This window comes from Cyclopterus lumpus, chromosome 2 (assembly GCF_009769545.1).
Source record: "Cyclopterus lumpus isolate fCycLum1 chromosome 2, fCycLum1.pri, whole genome shotgun sequence".
NCBI classification, from domain to species: domain Eukaryota; kingdom Metazoa; phylum Chordata; class Actinopteri; order Perciformes; family Cyclopteridae; genus Cyclopterus; species Cyclopterus lumpus.
This window is the reverse complement of record NC_046967.1, coordinates 268,615-292,486: the sequence shown is the minus strand read 5'-3', so window position 1 is coordinate 292,486 and position 23,872 is coordinate 268,615. Positions and strand designations below refer to the sequence as shown.

The following is a 23,872-nucleotide window of genomic DNA, read 5'->3' as shown; positions in this document are numbered from 1 at the left end:
CTGGACGGACTGTTCTTCACTGAACTGGACTGGACTGACTGTTCTTCACTGAACTGGACTGGACTAGGCTGACTGTTCTTCACTGAACCGGACTGGATTGACCGTTCTTCACTGAACTGGACTGGACTGACTGTTCTTCACTGAACCGGACTGGATTGACCGTTCTTCACTGGACTGGACTGGACTAGACTGACTGTTCTTCACTGAACTGGACTGGACTGACCGTTCTTAATTGGACTGGACTGGACTGGACTGACCGTTCTTTACTGAACTGGACTGGACTGACTGTTCTTCACTAAACTGGACTGGACTGACTGACCGTTCTTCACTGAACTGGACTGGACGGACTGTTCTTCACTGAACTGGACTGGACTGACTGTTCTTCACTGAACCGGACTGGATTGACCGTTCTTCACTGGACCGGACTAGACTGACTGTTCTTCACTGAACTGGACTGGACTGACTGTTCTTCACTGAACCGGACTGGACGGACTGTTCTTCACTGGACTGGACTGGACTAGGCTGACTGTTCTTCACTGAACCGGACTGGATTGACTGTTCTTCACTGAACCGGACTGGATTGACTGTTCTTCACTGGACTGGACTGGACTAGACTGACTGTTCTTCACTGAACTGGACTGACTGTTCTTCACTGAACTGAACTGGACTGACTGTTCTTCACTGAACTGGACTAGACTGACTGTTCTTCACTGAACTGGACTGGACTGACTGTTCTTCACTGAACTGGACTGGACGGACTGTTCTTCACTGAACTGGACTGGACTAGGCTGACTGTTCTTCATTGAACCGGACTGGATTGACCGTTCTTCACTGGACTGGACTGGACTAGACTGACTGTTCTTCACTGAACCGGACTAGACTGACTGTTCTTCACTGAACTGGACTGGACTAGGCTGACTGTTCTTCACTGAACTGGACTGGACTGACTGTTCTTCACTGAACTGGACTGGATTGACTGTTCTTCACTGAACTGGACTGGATTGACTGTTCTTCACTGGACCGGACTGGACTGACTGTTCTTCACTGAACTGGACTGGACTGACTGTTCTTCACTGAACTGGACTGGACTGACTGTTCTTCACTGAACCGGACTGGATTGACCGTTCTTCACTGGACTGGACTGGACTAGACTGACTGTTCTTCACTGAACTGGACTGGACTGACTGTTCTTCACTGAACTGGACTGGACGGACTGTTCTTCACTGAACTGGACTGGACTGACTGTTCTTCACTGAACTGGACTGGACTGGACGGACTGTTCTTCACTGGACTGGACTAGACTGACTGTTCTTCACTGAACTGGACTGGACTGACTGTTCTTCACTGAACCGGACTGGATTGACTGTTCTTCACTGAACCGGACTGGACTGACTGTTCTTCACTGAACCGGACTGGACGGACTGTTCTTCACTGACCCGGACTAGACTGACTGTTCTTCACTGACCCGGACTAGACTGACTGTTCTTCACTGACCCGGACTAGACTGACTGTTCTTCACTGACCCGGACTAGACTGACTGTTCTTCACTGAACCGGACTGGACTGACTGTTCTTCACTGGACTGGACTAGACTGACTGTTCTTCACTGACCCGGACTGGACTGACTGTTCTTCACTGAACCGGACTGGACTGACTGTTCTTCACTGAACTGGACTGGACGGACTGTTCTTCACTGAACCGGACTAGACTGACTGTTCTTCACTGACCCGGACTAGACTGACTGTTCTTCACTGACCCGGACTAGACTGACTGTTCTTCACTGACCCGGACTGGACTGACTGTTCTTCACTGAACCGGACTGGACTGACTGTTCTTCACTGGACTGGACTGGACTAGGCTGACTGTTCTTCACTGACCCGGACTAGACTGACTGTTCTTCACTGACCCGGACTGGACTGACTGTTCTTCACTGACCCGGACTAGACTGACTGTTCTTCACTGACCCGGACTAGACTGACTGTTCTTCACTGACCCGGACTAGACTGACTGTTCTTCACTGACCCGGACTAGACTGACTGTTCTTCACTGAACCGGACTGGACTGACTGTTCTTCACTGGACTGGACTAGACTGACTGTTCTTCACTGACCCGGACTGGACTGACTGTTCTTCACTGACCCGGACTGGACTGACTGTTCTTCACTGACCCGGACTGGACTGACTGTTCTTCACTGACCCGGACTAGACTGACTGTTCTTCACTGACCCGGACTGGACTGACTGTTCTTCACTGACCCGGACTAGACTGACTGTTCTTCACTGACCCGGACTAGACTGACTGTTCTTCACTGACCCGGACTAGACTGACTGTTCTTCACTGACCCGGACTAGACTGACTGTTCTTCACTGACCCGGACTGGACTGACTGTTCTTCACTGACCCGGACTGGACTGACTGTTCTTCACTGACCCGGACTGGACTGACTGTTCTTCACTGACCCGGACTGGACTGACTGTTCTTCACTGACCCGGACTAGACTGACTGTTCTTCACTGACCCGGACTAGACTGACTGTTCTTCACTGACCCGGACTAGACTGACTGTTCTTCACTGACCCGGACTGGACTGACTGTTCTTCACTGACCCGGACTGGACTGAAGCTCTTGATTAAAGCACAGCTGTGGATGTAATTATTAGTTCATGTACTTAAACTACAGTTCCGTGTATTCTTGTGTTTTGGGGTCTTCGTCCTCTTCTGTCTAACGTCATCTGAGATGTTGACATGAAAACATAAAAGTTAAAATAATTAGAATATAGTTAATAATAATGTTTAGAGGTTTTCTGTGAAGATAAACAAAAGTAAACAAACTGGATGTATATTTGTTATACTTATGAGTATTATTTCAGACATTTTTTAAGTTGTGTTTATTTGACTCCTTGTAATGATTTTATAAGTTAATAACAGAAACTGTTTGTAAATAACCACGTTTCATCTTTACCGTTTTATTCAGCTTGTTTTTTAGTAAACAAAGTAGCAGATAGAAAGAGGATAATACTAATTATACAAATAATAATTATATAAATAATAATTTAGAGGGTCAGATGTGACAGAATGAAAACAAAGCAACAAAAACTGTAAATGTTTCTATGTAAATAAACAAACAAACAAATTTAACGTATTCTTTGGACTCTGTACATTCTCAAGTACTCTCGACCAGAGGTTTAAACAATGGATTCCATATGGAATAACAGCAATATGCAGTTACTAAAGATGGAAGTGTTGTGAGTTTCCAGGAGCTGAAAGATAAATATTCATTAAATAACCAGGACCACTTCAGATACTTACAATTAAAGGACTTCTTTGATGGAGAAATAAAGCACAACATTAACCTGGGGAAGAATGGCATAATTAGAACCATAATAGGAGCTTACAACTCAAAGAAATATAGGACCATATCTATATCAAAATCTGACGGAGAAAATAGGAAATACAACATTTTATGTTAAAGTGAAATGGGAACAGGAACTCGGTGTGAATATTACAGAAGAATGGTCGAATATTTGGAAGACACAACAATCCTCAAAATCTGCGCGAACTTGGAGAGAACATTGTTGTAAAAATATAATTAGATTCTTTATTACTCCCCAAATTACAAGCACACGTCTGTCTATTGTTCAACCATGTTGGAGGAAATGTGGGGCAGTAAATGTAGAACATTCTCATATGTTTTGGCTATGCCCGGAAATTATACAGTTTTGGGGAAATGTCCATAAGGTTACTGTCAAAATTCTGGGCTATGACACACCTAAGTCCTGTATGTTTCTTTACTTTTGTAATATGACATCAGATACTGTGTTAGGGGAAGACCTAGACCTAGACCTAGACCTAGACCTAGACCTAGACCTAGACCTAGACCTAGACCTAGACCGCTATCTGCTGAACATTCTGCTAGCAGCTAGTAGAAAGGCTGTTACGAAGAGATGGCACACGATTGAACCACCATCACAAGATGGATGGTTGAACATCGTGATATGTATGATATGGAGGTGTTAACTCACAGAATAAGAGCTCAAGAGGAGCGATATGGACCATGTTTACACGTCAACGATAACACCAGAAAAGAATGTTTGAATGGTTATCAAGATTTATCAAGTTTTTGAGAGGACAGACCCCCTTTATTTGTTGTTGTTATTTTTACTTGCTTTTCATTTCTGTATATATATATATGTATTCTATCTGTGGTGAAAAGACAAAAATAAAGTGTTAAAAAAAAAAAGTACATGTGTAAGTACAACGTTTTTTAGTTTACTGTGTATTGATCACAGCTGTGTCGTCTAGTTTACTGTGTATTGATCACAGCTGTATTGTCTAGTTTACTGTGTATTGATCACAGCTGTGTTGTCTAGTTTACTGTGTATCGTCTAGTTTACTGTGTATTGATCACAGCTGTATTGTCTAGTTTACTGTGTATTGATCACAGCTGTATTGTCTAGTTTACTGTGTATTGATCACAGCTGTGTTGTCTAGTTTACTGTGTATTGATCACAGCTGTATTGTCTAGTTTACTGTGTATTGATCACAGCTGTATTGTCTAGTTTACTGTGTATTGATCACAGCTGTATTGTCTAGTTTACTGTGTATTGATCACAGCTGTGTCGTCTAGTTTACTGTGTATTGATCAGGGCTGTAGTTCCTCACGGTGACCTCAGGGTGGCAGCACTCACAGTGAGTTGAATGGACTCTGTTGTCCAGGACTGAGACACTGAGACAGTCATGAGACCCTGTTTGCTCATCCTGAACCACGTGAGTCTGAAGACACGGAGGCAGAGGAAGAAGACAACATGGAGGACTGGTGTCGCTGGGTGAGGAAGAGCTGCTGTGGTGAGGAAGAGGACGACGAGGAGGAGAAAGGAAGGACGGAGGAAGAAAGAGAGGAGGAGGTGGTGAAGGTGGAGGTCAGCTTGAGAAAGAATTCGACCTCCCTCCCCCTTGCTGAGGTACTTCACATGAAGAACCCAACCTGTTTGAGTAACTGTACTTCTGTTTGTGTAATTATACTCACGTTTGAGTAATTATACTCACGTTTCAGTAACTGTACTTCTGTTTCAGTAACTGTACTCTTCAGTAACTGTTCTCATGTTTCAGTAACTGTACTCTTCAGTAACTGTACTCTTCAGTAACTGAACTCATGTTTCAGTAACTGTACTCATGTTTCAGTAAATGTACTCTTCAGTAACTGTACTTCTGTTTCAGTAACTGTACTCTTCAGTAACTGAACTCATGTTTCAGTAACTGTACTCATGTTTCAGTAACTGTACTCTTCAGTAACTGTACTTCTGTTTCAGTAACTGTACTCTTCAGTAACTGAACTCATGTTTCAGTAACTGTACTCTTCAGTAACTGAACTCATGTTTCAGTAACTGAACTCATGTTTCAGTAACTGTACTCTTCAGTAACTGAACTCATGTTTCAGTAACTGTACTCATGTTTCAGTAACTGTACTTCTGTTTCAGTAAATGTACTCTTCAGTAACTGTACTTCTGTTTCAGTAACTGTACTCTTCAGTAACTGTACTCATGTTTCAGTAACTGTACTCATGTTTCAGTAACTGTACTCTTCAGTAACTGAACTCATGTTTCAGTAACTGAACTCATGTTTCAGTAACTGTACTCTTCAGTAACTGTACTCATGTTTCAGTAACTGAACTCATGTTTCAGTAACTGTACTCTTCAGTAACTGAACTCATGTTTCAGTAAATGTACTCTTCAGTAACTGAACTCATGTTTCAGTAACTGAACTCATGTTTCAGTAACTGTACTCTTCAGTAACTGTACTCATGTTTCAGTAACTGTACTCATGTTTCAGTAACTGTACTCTTCAGTAACTGAACTCATGTTTCTCGTTGAACAAGTTTTTGTGGTGGTCCTGCTGATGTGGTCTCTGTTTCTGTGTCCCAGCTGGATCTGGACCGGTCTGACTCGCCCCCCTCCGGGTCCCAGCCTCACTGGTTCCACACTCTGCAGTTCCGACGCTTCAGAGTGCAGCGAGGACGCAGCAACAGCGACCCGCTTGGAGGGAAGAGCTGCCAGGACCACTTCTCCTGGGTCAGACCACTATCTCACCTGTCCCCCCCCCCCACCTGTGCTGCATCCCCTTCATTCGCTCCTCTGGAGCTTCTTCTGAGTAGCAATATGAATATGAAGTTTGGTCCACGTGTCCTCTGATCAGAAACCAGGTCTTGGGTTCGGAGCGGCCCACTCGTACCTGAGTCTGGAGAAAGTGGGAGAAGGAGCGTACGCCTCCGTGTACAAAGGCATCAGCAGGTCAGCCTCTGTGTACTTCTACACAACAAAGTACTGTTACCTGAGTGTTAGCAGCTACATGTACTCAAAGAGGTACAACTATAATGTATAGTAAAGTATATGTGAAGTATACAACGTAACTTGTATTAATATCTGTGAAGTAAAAAGTACTACACATCGTGTGATGTTTGAGAATCATAATGTTTTTAATAATTCAATAATCATAACATCTATGAGAACTCTGAGCTGATCTCAGATCATTCAGCATACTTTTACTCTGGAATACTACTGCAGAAGTACTTTTACTACAATAGGCTTCTATATTGAGTGTACATGTTGCTTGTGGAGGATAAACGGGCAGCTGGTGGCGCTGAAGGAGATTCGTATGAAGACGGAGGAAGGCGTCCCATTCACCGCCATCCGAGAGGGTGATCCACACACACACGCACGCACGCGCACACGCACACGCACGCGCACACGCACACACACATTTTTACAGTAAAAACCCTAGTATTTTGTGTGTGTGTGTGTGTGTGTGTGTGTGTGTGCAGCGTCTCTGCTCAAAGGTCTGAAACACGCCAACATCGTCGTCCTCCACGACATCATCCACACCAGAGAGTCTCTGACATTCGTCTTTGAATATGTGGTGAGAAATATTAAAACAAATGTTTAATATTTATTAATCACCATGAAGTGAAATAATAAGAATTTACAGTTTACATTCAAAACATCTTGAGTGAGTTTCCTGTTTCTTCTTCTGGTGTGTTGCAGCAGACAGACCTGGCCCAGTATTTGAACCAACATCCTGGAGGACTTCACTCCCACAATGTCCGGGTCTGTTCACACCTTTAACTCCTCTGGTTGTATAGAAGTCTATGCTTCATGTGTTAAAGCTGCATTCTCGCTACTGACCACCAGGGGGCGACTCCTCTGGTTGTATAGAAGTCTATTCTTCATGTGTTAAAGCTGCATTCTCTCTACTGACCACCAGGGGGCGACTCCTCTGGTTGTATAGAAGTCTATGAGAAAATGACTTCCCTAAAGTAAACATCGTAAACATGAATTCATGGTCTCAATCTCTAGGTTTTACAGTTTATTTAGTCTTTTTATTTTATGTTTGGTGGTATGTAGATTGAACTGTTTTAGTAAATGTATTTCAGGTTTTCTGTTCCTTCGAGCAGTTTATAGTGTGTTTGGGGGGCTTTCAATATGTTTTTTAAGGTGGTCCTTATGTTGTTGTTGCTGTTGTTGTAGCTATTCATGTTCCAGCTTCTGCGAGCTCTGTGCTTCATCCACAGCCGGAGGATCCTCCACCGAGACCTGAAGCCTCACAACCTGCTCATCAGCTACCTTGGAGAACTCAAGATGGCCGACTTCGGTTAAGACCACACTGTTTCTTGAAGATGAATTAAACGACACTCTATATTTAAGATGCATTAAAATAACACTGTGTTTTTAAGATGCATTAAAATAACACTGTCTCTTTAAAAATGCATTGAAAGGATTTGAAAATGACACTGTCTCTTTAAGATGCATTTAAAGGATTTAATAACAACACTGTCTCTTTAAGATGCATTAAAACAACGCTTTCTCAGATGTTTCTCTGCTGCATAACATGTTTTTCTTGGTGGTCTGAGGTGTTGCTCTTATCTCTGGTTGTCTTGACTGCATCCCTGGTTGTGGTTCTGGGTTCAGGTCTGGCTCGGTCCAAGTCCATCCCCAGTCAGACTTTCTCCTCTGAGGTGGTGACGCTGTGGTACCGCCCCCCCGACGTCCTGCTGGGATCCACAGATTACTCCACCGCTCTGGACATCTGGTCAGTCCTGAGACACTTTACTGCAGTAGTACTTATAACTATATCAATATTAATGTTTGAATCATGGGTTTAGACCTTTAAATACAATTTAAATAAAGTTGATCATGTTTGAATCAGGGAACTGACCTTTAAATACAGTTTCTCATTGGATAGGGGGGCCGGCTGCATCTTCGTAGAGATGCTTCAGGGGGCGCCGGCGTTCCCCGGAGTCACTGATGAGTTTGAACAACTACAGAAGATCTGGACCGTGAGGACGAATATTATTATTATTATTATTATTATTATTATTAATAATAATGATGATGATGATGGCAATAATTAATTATATTATATGTTATTATTTTATTATATTTGTATTGTAATATCAGAATCAGAAACTTTTAATAGCCATGTAGAGGTCAAAGGTCAGGGATGTCGTATGTATACAGATTGTAAAGCCCTCTGAGGCAAATTTGTAATTTGTGATATTGGGCTATACAAAATAAACTGAATTGAATTGAATTGAAATGTAGGTTTACACCTACAAGGAACTTAATGTGGTGGGTGGTGCAACATGGGACATCAGACATAACAAGCAACAACAAGCAACAACATTAGACAACAAATAAACAATCAACAAAGTGCAGACGAGACAAAGAATAAAATGTAAAATGTAAAATGTACAGTGTAAGATAAAGTGCAATTATAAAGTGTATGTAGTGTTTAAGTTAAAGTGAGATGTATTATTTAAGTGTGCTGGTATGTGTAGAGGAGTGACCGGTGGAAAATAGTCCAAGGGATGAAAGAGTCCCGGGTAGTAAATAAATAGTCCAGGGGTGGTAAATAGACCCGGGGATGGAAGAGTCAGTCCGTGGGGGGTCCGGGCTCCGTTGATGAGCCTGACTGCTGACGGGAAGAAGCTGTTTGAGTGGCGTGCGTCTTGGACTTGGTGGACCGCAGCCTCCTGCCAGATGGAAGGGACTCCAACAGCTCGTGTCCAGGGTGAGAGCGGTCGGCTGCAATCTTTCTTGCCCGCTTTAGGGACCTTGAGGCGAACAGGTCCAGGAGGGACGGCAGATTGCAGCCAATCACCCTCTCTGCAGAGCGAATGGTGCGCTGCAGTCTGGCCTTGTCCTTGTCCTTGGCTGCAGCGTGCCAGACGGTGATGGAGGAGCAGAGGATGGACTCAATGATGGCCGTGTAAAAGTGTGCCATCATTGTCTTTGGCAGGTTGAATTTCTTCAGCTGCCTCAGGCGGTACATCCTCTGCTGCGCCTTTTTGGTGATGGAGCTGATGTTCAGCTCCCACTTGAGGTCCTGGGATATGGTGGAGCCCAGGAAGCGGAAGGACTCCACCAAGTTGACCGTGGAGTCACACAGGGTGAGGGGGGCGGGTGGGGCTGCGTTCTTCCTGAAGTCCACAACCATCTCCACTGTCTTTAGGGCGTTGAGCACCAGGTTGTTCTGGCTGCACCAGGTCACCAGATGGTCAGTCTCCCACCTGTAGGCGGACTCATCCCCACCAGAGATGAGACCAATGAGGGTGGTGCCATCCGCGAACTTCAGGAGCTTGACGGACTGGTGACTGGAGGTGCAGCTGTTGGTATAAAGGGAGAAGAGCAGACTGGAAAGAACGCAGCCTTGAGGGGATCCGGTGCTGATGGTCCGAGTGGATGAGATGTGCTTTCCCAGCCTCACGTGCTGCTTCCTGTCAGACAGGAAGTCTGAGATCCACTTGCAGGTGGAGTCGGGCACGTGCAGCTGGGAGAGCTTTTCATGCAGCAGAGACGGGATGATTGTATTGAAGGTAGAGCTGAAGTCCACAAACAGGATCCTGGCGTAGGTTCCTGGAGAGTTCAGATGCTGGAGGATGTAGTGGAGGGCCATGTTGATGGTGTCGTCAACAGACCTGTTGGCTCTGTAGGCCAACTGCAGGGGGTCCAGTATTGGATCGGTGAGGGTTTTGAGGTGTGCCAGGACCAGACAGTTCAAAGGACTTCATGACCACAGAGGTCAGAGCGACGGGCCTGTAGTCATTTAGTTTGCCGGTCCGGACTCTGTCTCCTTGGGTGGCACCTTGCATGGTAACTCCTCCCATCAGTGTGTGAATGTTAGTTACTGCTGATGGACAGGTGTAACCTTAGCTCCTCCCATCAGGGTGTGAATGTTAGTTACTGCTGATGGACAGGTGAAACCTTAGCCCCTCCCATCAGTGTGTGAATGTTAGTTACTGCTGATGGACAGGTGTAACCTTAGCTCCTCCCATCAGTGTGTGAATGTTAGTTACTGCTGATGGACAGGTGTAACCTTAGCCCCTCCCATCAGTGTGTGAATGTTAGTTACTGCTGATGGACAGGTGGAACCTTAGCCCCTCCCATCAGTGTGTGAATGTTAGTTACTGCTGATGGACAGGTGTAACCTTAGCTCCTCCCATCAGGGTGTGAATGTTAGTTACTGCTGATGGACAGGTGAAACCTTAGCCCCTCCCATCAGTGTGTGAATGTTAGTTACTGTTGATGGACAGGTGGAACCTTAGCCCCTCCCATCAGTGTGTGAATGTTAGTTACTGCTGATGGACAGGTGTAACCTTAGCTCCTCCCATCAGGGTGTGAATGTTAGTTACTGCTAATGGACAGGTGGAACCTTAGCTCCTCCCCTCAGTGTGTGAATGTTAGTTACTGTTGATGGACAGGTGGAACCTTAGCTCCTCCCATCAGTGTGTGAATGTTAGTTACTGCTGATGGACAGGTGGAACCTTAGCTCCTCCCATCAGTGTGTGAATGTTAGTTACTGCTGATGGACAGGTGGAACCTTAGCTCCTCCCATCAGTGTGTGAATGTTAGTTACTGCTGATGGACAGGTGGAACTTTAGCCCCTCCCATCAATGTTTCAATGCATGTGAATGGGTGAATGACGTCATGTAGTGTTGAAGAACTTTGAGTGTAGAGGTCCATTTACCATATAATAGTTTATATACTAATATAAGTACAACTCATGTCTTGTTCTCTTCATTTGTGTCAATTTATTATTATTGTTACTTTTTAATTTTGGAGATTACATTTCTCTCATTTTAATAATAATAATAAATCAAGGTCTTGTGTCCATGCAGGTCCTTGGCGTCCCCTCTGAGGACAGCTGGCCTGGGGTCAGCCAGCTGCCCAATTATACACCCGGTCAGTTCAAATATATTTATTTATTTTCATTTGTTTATACTGATTGAATAATTCATGAAGTTTTAATATGCAGTATCTGTCTCTGAGAGTTAATTTAATATTCCTGCTTTTCCACAGATTGATTAATTGATTGATTTATTGATTTATTGATCGGCTCTCTGCAGAGCCCCCAAGCGACCAGCAGGAGGCAACGTCACAGCATAAATTATTAAAATTAACATTTGTGTTTCATAAAGTAGTCTATTTTGTCCTTTTTTAATAAATTTATTCTGAAAGCCAAATATTATTTATTATTTTTAATAAAAAACATCAAAATAACCACACATTCTATTCTAAAGGTTTGTCATCTTCAGCAGATTGTCCCTCCTCCTCTTCATCAATAGCAATAATAATATTATATTATTATTATTGTTGTTCTTCTCCCCAGAACGATTTCTTCTCTCTAAGCCGAAGCGGTTTAGAAACGTTTGGAAGAGGTACGAAATAATAGTTTATTAGAAGATGATGCTAACGGTTAGCACTGAGCGTAGCATAGTTTATTGTAGTATATGCTAACATGCTAACGTGTAGCCAAAATGTTAAATAATGTCTGGAAACTGTATGCAAGCTTGTTAACATGTTAGCATGAAGCCTACTGTGGCTCAAGTTGGAATAGGTCTTCCTATAGTCCTCCATTGTTCTGTTTGTGTTGATTTGGATCAGGTTAGACCAGCTGCCCTATAAGACCGAGGACCTGGTCCAGAGGATGTTGAAGGTGGTCCCTGCAGACCGGATCTCGGCGCAGGACTCAGTGCAGCACCCGTTCTTCAGCACGCTGCCTCCTCCCATCATGCACCTCAGGGACAGTAAGAACACCTGCCAAACACCCCTCTCTCTGTCCCCCCTGGTGAGCTGCAAAAAGGGTTCCCCCCTCCGCCCCCCCCCCCCCCCCCCCCCCCCCCCCCCCCTTCTGTGACGACTGACCAGGTGACAGCTGGAGAGACTCCACCAAGGCAAAGCTGCAGGACCTGATGGTATCAGCCCAAGGGTTCTGAAGACCTGCGCTATCCAGCTGCCGGATGTCCTGCAGCACCTGAGCCCGAGACAGGAGGAAGTCCCGGTGCTGTGGAAGACGTTGTGCCTGGTCCCTGTTCCAAAGGAGACAACTTTATCTGACCTCAATACACGCACAGCACCCCCCATAAAAAACAGGAGGGACCCGGTCGAAAGCCATCTCCAAGTCCACAAAGCACATGTAGGCTGGTTGGCAAGACCTCCAGTGGTCTTGCAAGGGTAAAGAGTTGGTTGAGTAGTGTGATACCACGATAGTTCGAGCACACTCTCCGGTCCCCCTTTATGAAACTGGGAACCACCACCTCGGTAACCCCATGCGACATTGGAGAGGCGTGTCAGCCAAGACAGCCCAACAATGTCTAGCGCCTTCAGCATCTCAGGGCGGATCTCATCCACCATGAGATTCCCTCAGTGCTTCCCTCACCTCCGGGTTCTCGGGTTGCCGCCACGACAGGCACCGGTGACCTTCCGACCACAGCTCCTATCGGCCATGTTCATAATAGAGGCTTTGAATATGGTCCACTCGGATTCCATGTCCCCAACCTCCCTCGGGATGTGTGAGAAGTTCATCCGGAGGTGGGAGTTGAAGACCTCCCGGACAGGGTCCTCCATCAGACTTCCCCAGTTCACCCGCATTACACGTTTGGGCTTGCCAGGTCTTTCTAGCCGGCTCCCCCGCCATCTGATACAACTCGACCAGGACAAACCTGATTCAGCCCTAACTATAGTGCTTATAGTTAGGGCTGAATCAGGTTTGCCCTGGTCTAGCCCCTTGATATGCTGCTATAGGCTTATAGGCTGCTGGGGGATGTTTTAGAATACACTGAGCACCTATCTCCTCTTCTCTCCCTACTTATGGATGAATTTACATCTCTACATTGCACCTTATTAACTCTGCTTCCTCCCTTGAGTGATCGGGCAAGCCGTTCCTCCCAACACCCCCGCCAGGTTTCTCTGTCATTGCCCACGTGAGCGTTGAAGTCTCCCAGGAGAACTATGGAGTCGTCAGGCGGCGCCTTTTCCAGGACCCTTCCCACCGACTCCAAGAAGGCCGGATACTCCGAAATGCTGTTCGGTGCATAAGGGAGGCGACCCTCTTGTTCTCCGGGGAAAACTCCAACACAGCGGCGCTCACCCCAAGACTGCGGAGTATCCCCACTCCTGCCCGGCGCCTCTCACCCTGCTCAACTCCAGAAAAGGACAAAGTCCAACCCTTCTCCAGGAGCTTGGTTCCAGAGCCCATGCTGTGCGTGGCGGTGAGCCCAACTATATCTAGCTGGTACCGCTCCACCTCCTGCACCAGCAACCGGCTCTTTCTCCGCTAGCGAGGTGACGTTCCACGTCCCTAGTGCTAGTCTATGCTGCTGGTGATCTGCTCACCCAGGCCGACTGCCCGGCCCGCCGCCCGGTCTACATAGCACCCGACCCCGATGCTTGTCCACAGGGTGGCTGCTCCATGTTGTTTCTTCGGGCTAAGCCTGACCGAGCCCCATAGGCGAAGGCCCGGCCACCAGACGCTATGGGTCTGGCTCCGGGAGGGTGCTCCGGTTTCCCTTGTCCTGGCAAAGTAGCTGAAAACCATGAAAACCATGGCCTGCTATCCATCAGGGTTTTTTTTTTTAACCGCTCTTAGTCTGGGCTCTCCCCCGAGACCTGTTTGCCTTGGGAGACCCTACCAGGGGCTGATACCCCAGACACCATAGCTCCCAGGATCACTGAGCCTCTCAAACTCTTCCACCACATTAAGGTGGCGATTCGCATTTCCTTTATTATTTAAATTCTTAAATATAATATGTCCTGCCCTGCTATTTTATTTTAGTGTATTGTTTATATTGTAACCTTGTTTGCTGCTGCTTCAAACAAATTTCACCCTGGGGATGAATAAAGTATATATCTATCTATCTAACTATCTAACTCCATCTGCTACATGCTAACAAGCTGCATGTGAACAGAGCTGCATGTGAACAGAGCTACATGCTAACACAAGCAAGTTCGATTTTTTTATAAAATAAATTAAAAACAAATCATTTCTCTTCTCTCTGTTTTTCAGCGGTGTCCATTTTCAAAGTGCGGGGCGTTCAACTGGAGACCGAGGTCAGAGACGTTTTTAACCCCGGAAAGAAGGTCAAACTATCGCTGCTGCCAAAAAAACTCCAAACAAACACAAACTAACAACCATCAACCGGAGGAGACGACCGGAGGGGAAACAAACCCTCTCTCAAACAACCTGAGGAGGCGAACAGAGGGGTGGAGAAACCCACTCCATTAACTTTAATATAGAATGTAACTTAGTATAGTATTATGCTATAGCTGAAGCTAAACTAAGTGCTTAAGCTTAATGCTAAAGCTAGGTTTGTTTACAGATTATTCTGCTTTAATATCTATTTGTTGATTAAGATCTAAAATGTTGCCTTCAAGGTTTTCCGTCTGAATCATTAGATTATTGTCGTCATGATTTATTCATGATTTCTGAGGGAGAATCCCTCGATCCTCATGAATATTTAATGAATAAAGACAGAATCTTAACGTTCACAAGCTCCGAATAAAAACATGTTAATGTATTTGTGTTCTTTAATGTTGTTACTATTAAGGTTTATACAGATAATAATGTTTATACAGATAATATAGTTCATACAGATAGACTTTATATAGATAATTATGTTTATACAGATAATAAAGTTCATTCAGATAGACTTTATATAGATAATAATGTTTATACAGATAATAAAGTTCATACAGATAGACTTTATATAGATAATTATGTTTATACAGATAATAAAGTTCATTCAGATAGACTTTATATAGATAATAATGTTTATACAGATAATAAAGTTCATACAGATAGACTTTATATAGATAATAATGTTTATACAGATAATAAAGTTCATACAGATAATAATGTTTATACAGATAATAATGTTTATACAGATAATATAGTTCATACAGATAATAATGTTTATACAGATAATAATGTTTATACAGATAATAAAGTTCATACAGATAATAATGTTTATACACATAATAATGTTTATACAGATAATATAGTTCATAAAGATAGACTTTATATAGATAATAAAGTTCATAGAGATAACAATGTTTATACACATAATAAAGTTCATATAGAATCTATAAGAACTAATATCTGTATAAACATTATTATCTGTATGAACTTTATTAGATAATAAAGTTCATACTGATAATATTGTTTATACAGATAATAAAGTTCATACAGATAATGTTCATAGAGATAAAGTTTATACAGATAATAATGTTTATATAGATAATAAAGTTCATACAGATACATTATTACATTACATGTCATTTAGCTGACGCTTTTATCCAAAGCGACTAACAATAAGTGATTTCAACTATGAGTACAACTCAGAACAACAAGAATCAAGAAAGTACAATTTCTTCAATAATGTTAAACTACAGAGTGCTATCAGTAAGAGACATTTAAGTGCTACTAAAGTGCTAAACTACAAAGTGCTATCAGTAAGAGACATTTAAGTGCTACTAAAGTGCTACTACGGCTCTACCTTCCCTATTCAAGGTGTCGTCACTAAGATGTGTTTTTAGTCTGTAGAGACTTCCTGTCCTGATGTCAATGAGGAGCTCGTTCCACCAATGAGGAGCCAGCACAGCAAACAGTCGTGACTTTGAGTGTTTAGCTCGAAGTGACGGAGCTACAAGCTGATTGGCAGAAGCCGAGAGAAGTGAACGAGATGGAGTGTGAGGTTAGACCATGTCCTGGGTGTGAGGTTAGACCATGTCCTGGGTGTGAGGTTAGACCATGTCCTGGGTGTGGAGTTAGACCATGTCCTGGGTGTGAGGTTAGACCATGTCCTGGGTGTGAGGTTAGACCATGTCCTGGATGTGAGGTTAGACCATGTCCTGGGTGTGAGGTTAGACCATGTCCTGGATGTGAGGTTAGACCATGTCCTGGGTGTGAGGTTAGACCATGTCCTGGGTGTGAAGTTAGACCATGTCCTGGGTGTGAAGTTAGACCATGTCCTGGATGTGAGGTTAGACCATGTCCTGGATGTAGACCGGACCCGATCTGTTCGCAGCACGGTACCCAAGTACCAATGTTTTGAAGCGGATGCTGCGGCCACCGGTAACCAGTGAAGGTCGTGGAGGAGCGGAGGATTGTGGGTAAATTTAGGAGGTTGAAGACCAGTCGAGCAGCTGCATTCTGGATGAGCTGTAGAGGTCGAATGGCATTAGCCGGTAGACCTGAAGGAGGGAGTTGCAATAGTCCAGCCGTGAGATGACCAGAGCCTGGACCAGAACCTGGACCAGAACCTGTGCCGCCTTCTGAGTGAGAAGAGGTCGTATTCTCCTGATGTTGTACAGCATGTACCTACAGGAGCGTGTTATTGTGGTAATGTTGTCAGTCAGGGAGAGTTGACTGACAGGTGTCACTCCGAGGTTCTTGGCAGTCGGGGGCGGGGCCAACACTGAGTTGTTGAAGTTAATAGTCAGGTCGTGGGTGGGAGAGCCTTTTCCTGGAAGGAGGAGAAGTTCAGTCTTGTCCGGGTTAATTTTCAGGTGGTGAGCGGACATCCACTGAGAGATGTCAGTCAGACATCCACTGAGAGATGTCGGTCAGACATCCACTGAGAGATGTCGGTCAGACATCCACTGAGAGATGTCGGTCAGACATCCACTGAGAGATGTCGGTCAGACATCCACTGAGAGATGTCGGTCAGACATCCACTGAGAGATGTCAGTCAGACATCCACTGAGAGATGTCAGTCAGACATCCACTGAGAGATGTCAGTCAGACATCCACTGAGAGATGTCAGTCAGACATCCACTGAGAGATGTCAGTCAGACAGGCAGAGATTCGTGCTGCTACCTGTGTTTCAGATTGGGGAAACGAGAGGATCAGTTGGGTGTCGTCAGCATAGCTGTGGTAGGTGAAGCCATGCGAGCGAATGACAGAGCCGAGAGAGTTGGTGTACAGAGAGAAGAGAAGAGGACCAAGGACTGAACCCTGAGGGACCCCAGTAGTCAGAGGACAAGGCTCAGACACAGATCCTCTCCAGGTTACCCGGTAAGAGCGGTCGGTGAGGTAGGATGAGAAGAGGGAGAGCAGAGCCTGAGATACCAGGTCCTGGAGGGAGGACATGAGGATCTGGTGGTTAACTGTGTCAAAGGCAGCGGAAAGGTCTAGAAGGATGAGGACAGAGGAGAGAGAGGCTACTCTAGTGTGAAGGATAAGGACAGAGGAGAGAGAGGCTGCTCTAGTGTGAAGGATAAGGACAGAGGAGAGAGAGGCTGCTCTAGTGTGAAGGATAAGGACAGAGGAGAGAGAGGCTGCTCTAGTGTGAAGGATAAGGACAGAGGAGAGAGAGGCTGCTCTAGCAGTGTGAAGCTGCTCAGAGACAGCAAGGAGGGCAGTCTCTGTTGAGTGGCCTTGAATCCAGACTGGTGGGGGTCTAGAAGGTTGTTACTGTGGAGAAAGGAGGAGACTTGGTTAAAGATAGCTCGCTCTAGAGTTTTGGAAAGGAAGGGGAGGAGAGAGACAGGTCTGTAGTTATTGACTTCAGGTCTGTAGTTATTGACTTCAGGTCTGTAGTTGTTGACTTCAGGTCTGTAGTTATTGACTTCAGGTCTGTAGTTATTGACTTCAGGTCTGTAGTTGTTGACTTCAGGTCTGTAGTTATTGACTTCAGGTCTGTAGTTGTTGACTTCAGGTCTGTAGTTGTTGACTTCAGGTCTGTAGTTATTGACTTCAGGTCTGTAGTTGTTGACTTCAGGTCTGTAGTTGTTGACTTCAGGTATGTAGTTATTGACTTCAGGTCTGTAGTTGTTGACTTCAGGTCTGTAGTTGTTGACTTCAGGTCTATAGTTGTTGACTTCAGGTCTGTAGTTGTTGACTTCAGGTCTGTAGTTGTTGACTTCAGGTCTGTAGTTATTGACTTCAGGTCTGTGGTTATTGACTTCAGATGGGTCAGAGTGGGTTTCTTCAGGAGAGGGTTGACTCCGCCTCCTTCAGAGAGTTGGGGAAACAGCCGGTAGAGAGGGAGGTGTTAATAAGATGGGTGAGAAAGGGAAGAAGGTCCGGAGCAGTGGACTGGAGAAGGTGAGATGGGATGGGGTCAAGGGGGCAGGTGGTTGGGGGTCAGAGGTTACCAAGGTAAGAACTTGATTAGGAGACAGGGGGATAAAAGAGGAAAACAAGGGGGAAGAAGATGAAGTTAATAATGTTTATGCAACTTTAATCCACAAACTTTTACCTTCAGCTTCTTCGTCTTCGTCATCTTCTTCACTGAAACAAACAAACGTACTAAAACACGTTTGACTGTTTTTAGGGTTTTACAGTGTTTTCTTGTTTTTCACTGAAAATACCGTAAAACTTACAAATTAATAAATGAATGTTCTAAGAAGAATTGTTCTTTCAGTCATTAAATAAATGAAGTTTTAAAGTCACAGTCTGAACCTTAAAGCTCCAGAATGAGCTCATTTGAATTAAAGTAGCTTTTTATTTATTTATTTTCTCTGGAGCTAGCTACCAAGCTAGTTAGCATTCTAAAGTTAGCTTGTAATCTATTATTATATTGATTATTATTAGTATGATTATTGTTTGGATTATTATTATTATTTTGATAATTCTTATTATTGTGATTGTTATTTATTGACTTCATTATACTTATTATTCTGATAAATATATACATATTATATTACATTTAGCTGACTTACAACCATGTTACATTCATACACCGTAGAACAGCTCCAGGGAGCAATGCAGGGTTAAGGGTCTTGCTCAAGGACACATGGACTAGGGCGGGGATCGAAACGCCAACCACTGACCCACAGTCCCACCCACACACACATATAAATATATATATTTATACTTTACTCGTTTTGTTCCTTTAGGGGAACACTCTCTCTAAAGTCATATACTGTATATATATATATATATATATATATATATATATATATATATATATATATATATATATTTGACTTTAGTTCTTTCAGGGTTTTAAGGAGCACTCTCTCTAAAGTCATATATATATATATATATATATATATTTATATATATATTTGTATTTGAAGTCAGGTGGTCCGTTTGTTCTCTCGTCTCTGAATATCTTTTCTTTTTCTTCTCGTTAATTTAGATTCAAACGACTTCAGAAACTTTTCCAACGAAAACAAGTTAATTATAATAATAATTTGTGTTTTGATTGACAGGAAATGTTTGATTGATTGGAGAGATGAAAGAGAAAAATGTAATTCAGTGTTCTTTCTGTTTGTTTCATATTGTCTGATGAGGAAATTAATTCATATGTTATAAACAAATATTATAAATAAATATCATAAATAAATATAAATAAATCAAAGCAGCCTTTGATTTCCGGTCTCTGATGTTTGTAATCAAAATATTTCTTTGTTTTCAATCAAACTTTGATCAACTTTCAAGTCGTGTCATTGCTAATATTTATTTACAATTGTTTTAATATTTATTTGAAACAAGAACTATTCGGTCCTTTGAAGCTGAAAGTTAAATATACATTTTATATCTAACATAATATAGATGTTTTTATGAATATATTGATTAAATCGACTGAAGCAAAACAAGATGTTTTAATTCTAAACTATAAATAATCAACATGAAGTTTATTTTCTTCAACAAGAATGTAGAAGATCTTTATTACTTAGTTAATTGACTAAATTAATATAAAAATATTTCATGAACTCAAAAGTTTAACTAATAAACTAATGTCATTATTCATTTAACTTAGTAAAATAAATAACCTTAGTGAAAGTTAGTGAGTTTTTAGTCGATCATAAAAATACAATGATTTCAACCTGTGCAATATAAATATAAAATATAAATACTGTGCATAATATTTAAATGTATATTTACTGTCCGTATATATACAATTCATTCACTTACTGTGGAAATTGTTTTGATTATTATTACAGATTTCTTCCTGTTTATTATTTAAATCAGTTGTTTTTGATGTTATTATGTCTCTAGTACATTTACCCACTGCGGGACTAATAAAGGATTATCTTATTTGATCTCTTATCTCTTATTATATTAGTATAACTAGTATTTATATAACATAAAGGATTGTTTCCTATATTTTTCAAACAATTCCATGTTCTGTGGAAATCTGCATTCAAATATATTTTGTTGCTGAAATAAAAATTCATAAATAAATGAAATAGAATAGAATATAAAACATAATTGTTTAAAATAAATGAATACTACTTTAAATAATTTAAAACATAAAGAATGAAATAATGATATTCCAAAATTGTATTTAATTTTAAAATAAATAAATAGAATTATCTATAATATAAGACAAACATTTAAAATGAATAAAATATTCTATATTATAAAATAAATATATATTATATTATATGTTCATAATAACTCAACGTAATATGATATAAAACATTTAATATTAATAAATATAACATTTAAATAAAACATTTAAAATAAATGCTTATAGTAAAATATAAAACATAATCATTCTGTCATATTGAATGTGTTTATGTAACTCTGTAACTCTGTTCATCTGGTCACATGACATCTATTGTTCATCTGGTCACATGACATCTATTCATCTGTCCATCCGGGGAGAGGGATCCTCCTCTGTTGCTCTCCTGAAGGTTTCTTCCCTTTTTTCCCTGTCAAAGGTTATTTTTGGGGAGTTTTTCCTGATCCGATGTGAGGTCAAAGGTCAGGGATGTCGTATGTGTACAGATTGTAAAGCCCTCTGAGGACAATTAGTAATTTGTGATTGAATTAAACATTTAAAATAAATAAGTATTATATTATAAAAATCTATTAAAATGAATAAATACCAAATAAAACAATTACATTTAAAATAAATAAATATCTCAAACATAAACATTTTAAATAAATAAATATATCATAAAAAAACCTTTTTAAATAAGTAAATGAATATAGTATAAAACATAAACATCCATCCATCCATCCATTATCACCCGCTTATCCGGGGTCGGGTCGCGGTGGCAGCAGGTTCAGCAGGCCGACCCAGGCTTCCCTCTCACCCGCAGCACTTTCCAGCTCATTCTGGGGGATCCCGAGGCGTTCCAAGGCCAGCCGGGAGATATAATCCCTCCAGCGTGTCCTCGGTCTTCCCCGGGGCCTCCTACCAGTTGGACGTGCCCGGAAAACCTCTAATGGGAGGCGTCCAGGAGGCATCCTAACTAGATGCCCGAACCACCTCAGCTGACTCCTTTCGACACGAAGGAGCAGCGACTCGACTCCAAGCTCCCCCCTGATGTCCGAGCTCCTTACCCTATCTCTAAGGCTGAGCCCGGCCACCCTACGGAGGAAGCTCATTTCGGCCGCTTGTATCCGAGATCTCGTTCTTTCGGTCACGACCCAGAGTTCGTGACCATAGGTGAGGGTTGGAACGTAGACCGACCAGTAAATGGAGAGCTTTGCCTTCCGGCTCAGCTCTCTCTTCACTAAGACGGACCGGTACAGCGCCTGTTTTACTGCTGCAGCCGCACCGATCCGCCTATCGATCTCCCGCTCCACCTTACCCTCACTCGTGAACAAGACCCCGAGATACTTGAACTCCTTCGCTTGGGGTAGGCAGTTTGCCCCCACCTGGAGGGAGCAATCCGCCGGTTTCCGGCAGAGCACCATGGCCTCAGATTTGGAGGTGCTAACTCTCATCCCTGCCGCTTCGCACTCGGCTGCAAAACGCCCCAGTGAATGCTGGAGGTCACGGTCCGAGGAGGCAAACAGGACCACATCATCCGCAAACAGCAGAGAGGCGATCCCGAGACTCCCGAACCGGATCCTCTCCGCCCCCTGGCTGCGCCTAGATATCCTGTCCATGAAGGTCACGAACAGGACCGGTGATAAAGGGCAGCCCTGGCGGAGGCCAACACCCACCGGGAACGTGTCTGACTTACTACCGAGGAGACGAACACAGCTCCTACTGCAGGCATACAGAGACCGGATGGCCCGTGCCAACGGGTCCGGCACCCCATACTCCCGCAGCACCCCCCACAAAACCCCCCGAGGGACCCGGTCGAAAGCCTTCTCCAGGTCTACAAAGCACATGTAAACTGGTTGGGCAAACTCCCAGGACCCCTCCAGTAATCTTGCGAGGGTAAAGAGCTGGTCCACTGTTCCACGACCGGGACGGAATCCGCACTGTTCGTCCTGAATCTGAGGTTCGACAAGCGGTCGGAGCCTCCTCTCCAGCACCCTGGCATAAGCTTTTCCCGGGAGGCTGAGCAGTGTGATACCACGATAGTTCGAGCACACTCTCCGGTCCCCCTTCTTGAAGATGGGAACCACCACCCCGGTCTGCCAGTCCATGGGCACTGTTCCCGACCCCCATGCGACACTGAAAAGGCGTGTCAACCAAGACAGCCCAACAATGTCCAGCGCTTTCAGCATCTCAGGGCGGATCTCATCCACCCCTGGCGCCTTGCCACCAAGGAGCTTTTTGACTACCTTAGCGACCTCTGCCAGGGATATGGGTGAATCCACCCCAAAGTCTTCCGGCGCTGCCCCCTCTCCGGGGGCCATGTTGGCCGGGTTTAGGAGTTCCTCAAAGTGCTCTTTCCACCGCCCGACGATGTCCCCAGTCCGGGTCAGCAGTTCTCCCCCCCTGCTGAGAACAGCCTGGGGTAGACCCTGCTTTCCCTTCCTGAGCCGTCGGATGGTTTGCCAGAACTTCCTTGAGGCCAACCGAAAGTCCTTCTCCATGGCCTCCCCGAACTCCTCCCATGCCCGAGTTTTAGCCTCCGCGACCATCGTCGCTGCAGCCCTTTTGGCCCGCCGGTACCCGTCAGCTGCTTCAGGAGACCCCTGGGCCAGCCAGGCCCGAAAGGCCTCCTTCTTCAGTTTGACGGCTACCCTCACCCCCGGTGTCCACCACCGGGTTCTAGGGTTGCCGCCACGACAGGCACCGATGACCTTCCGGCCACAGCCCCGAGCAGCCGCGTCCACAATAGAGGCTTTGAACAAGGTCCACTCAGATTCCATGTCCCCAGCCTCCCTCGGGATTTGTGAGAAGTTCTTCCAGAGGTGGGAGTTGAAGACCTCCCGGACAGGATCCTCTGCCAGACGTTCCCAGTTCACCCTCACTACACGTTTGGGCTTGCCAGGTCTCTCTAGCCGAGTCCCCCGCCATCTGATCCAACTCACCACCAGGTGGTGATCAGTTGACAGCTCTGCTCCTCTCTTCACCCGAGTGTCCAAGACATACGGCCGCAGATCAGATGATACGATTACAAAGTCGATCATTGATCTCCGGCCTAAGGTGTTCTGGTACCAGGTACACTTATGAGCCACCTTATGTTCGAACATGGTGTTCGTTATGGACAAACTGTGGCTAGCACAGAAGTCCAACAACAAAACACCATTCGGGTTCAGATCGGGCAAGCCGTTCCTCCCAATCACGCCCCGCCAGGTTTCTCTGTCATTGCCCACGTGAGCGTTGAAGTCTCCCAGGAGAACTATGGAGTCGGCAGGCGGCGCCCTTTCCAGGACCCCTCCCACCGACTCCAAGAAGGCCGGATACTCCGAAATGCTGTTCGGTGCATAAGCACAAACAACAGTCAGAGCCTTACTC

General features: G+C 44.1%; 2 protein-coding genes across 4 annotated transcripts in view; both read left to right on the top strand.

The window, feature by feature from the left end:
* Nucleotides 1-4,747: 4,747 nt before the first annotated feature.
* cdk15 (cyclin-dependent kinase 15) lies at nt 4,748-14,842 on the top strand. 2 transcript variants are annotated; one of them, XM_034555515.1, is made up of 13 exons: nt 4,748-4,955; nt 5,916-6,062; nt 6,187-6,281; nt 6,609-6,688; nt 6,812-6,906; nt 7,035-7,094; nt 7,515-7,638; nt 7,956-8,076; nt 8,230-8,323; nt 11,165-11,228; nt 11,656-11,704; nt 11,931-12,073; nt 14,332-14,842. In XM_034555515.1, exons 1-13 carry the CDS (start codon nt 4,800-4,802, stop codon nt 14,451-14,453), a joined length of 1,350 nt encoding a protein of 449 aa, XP_034411406.1. In that variant the 5' UTR covers nt 4,748-4,799; the 3' UTR covers nt 14,454-14,842. The 2 variants fall into 2 exon arrangements, with proteins under 2 accessions (XP_034411406.1, XP_034411398.1); XM_034555507.1 differs by having other exon boundaries at nt 7,032-7,094.
* Nucleotides 14,843-18,339: 3,497 nt separating this feature from the next.
* LOC117743206 (frizzled-7-like) overlaps nt 18,340-23,872 on the top strand; it is a 7,618-nt gene continuing 2,085 nt past the window's right edge. Inside the window, exon 1 of one of the 2 annotated variants that reach the window (XM_034551032.1) lies at nt 18,340-18,372. The gene's annotated coding sequence lies outside the window, so the exon portion shown is untranslated. Of the gene's footprint in view, nt 18,373-19,491; nt 19,523-23,872 lie in introns of those variants that run through there. The other variant, XM_034551040.1, reaches the window with a different exon arrangement.

Excerpts from the sequence above, each read along its gene's own strand:
- cdk15 (XM_034555507.1), top strand. The coding sequence starts at position 4,800 with ATGGAGGACTGGTGTCGCTGGGTGAGGAAGAGCTGCTGTGGTGAGGAA. Across the intron at positions 6,063-6,186 it reads GCCAGGACCACTTCTCCTGG|AAACCAGGTCTTGGGTTCGG; the intron begins GTCAGACCACTA and ends TCCTCTGATCAG. Across the intron at positions 6,689-6,811 it reads ATTCACCGCCATCCGAGAGG|CGTCTCTGCTCAAAGGTCTG; the intron begins GTGATCCACACA and ends GTGTGTGTGCAG.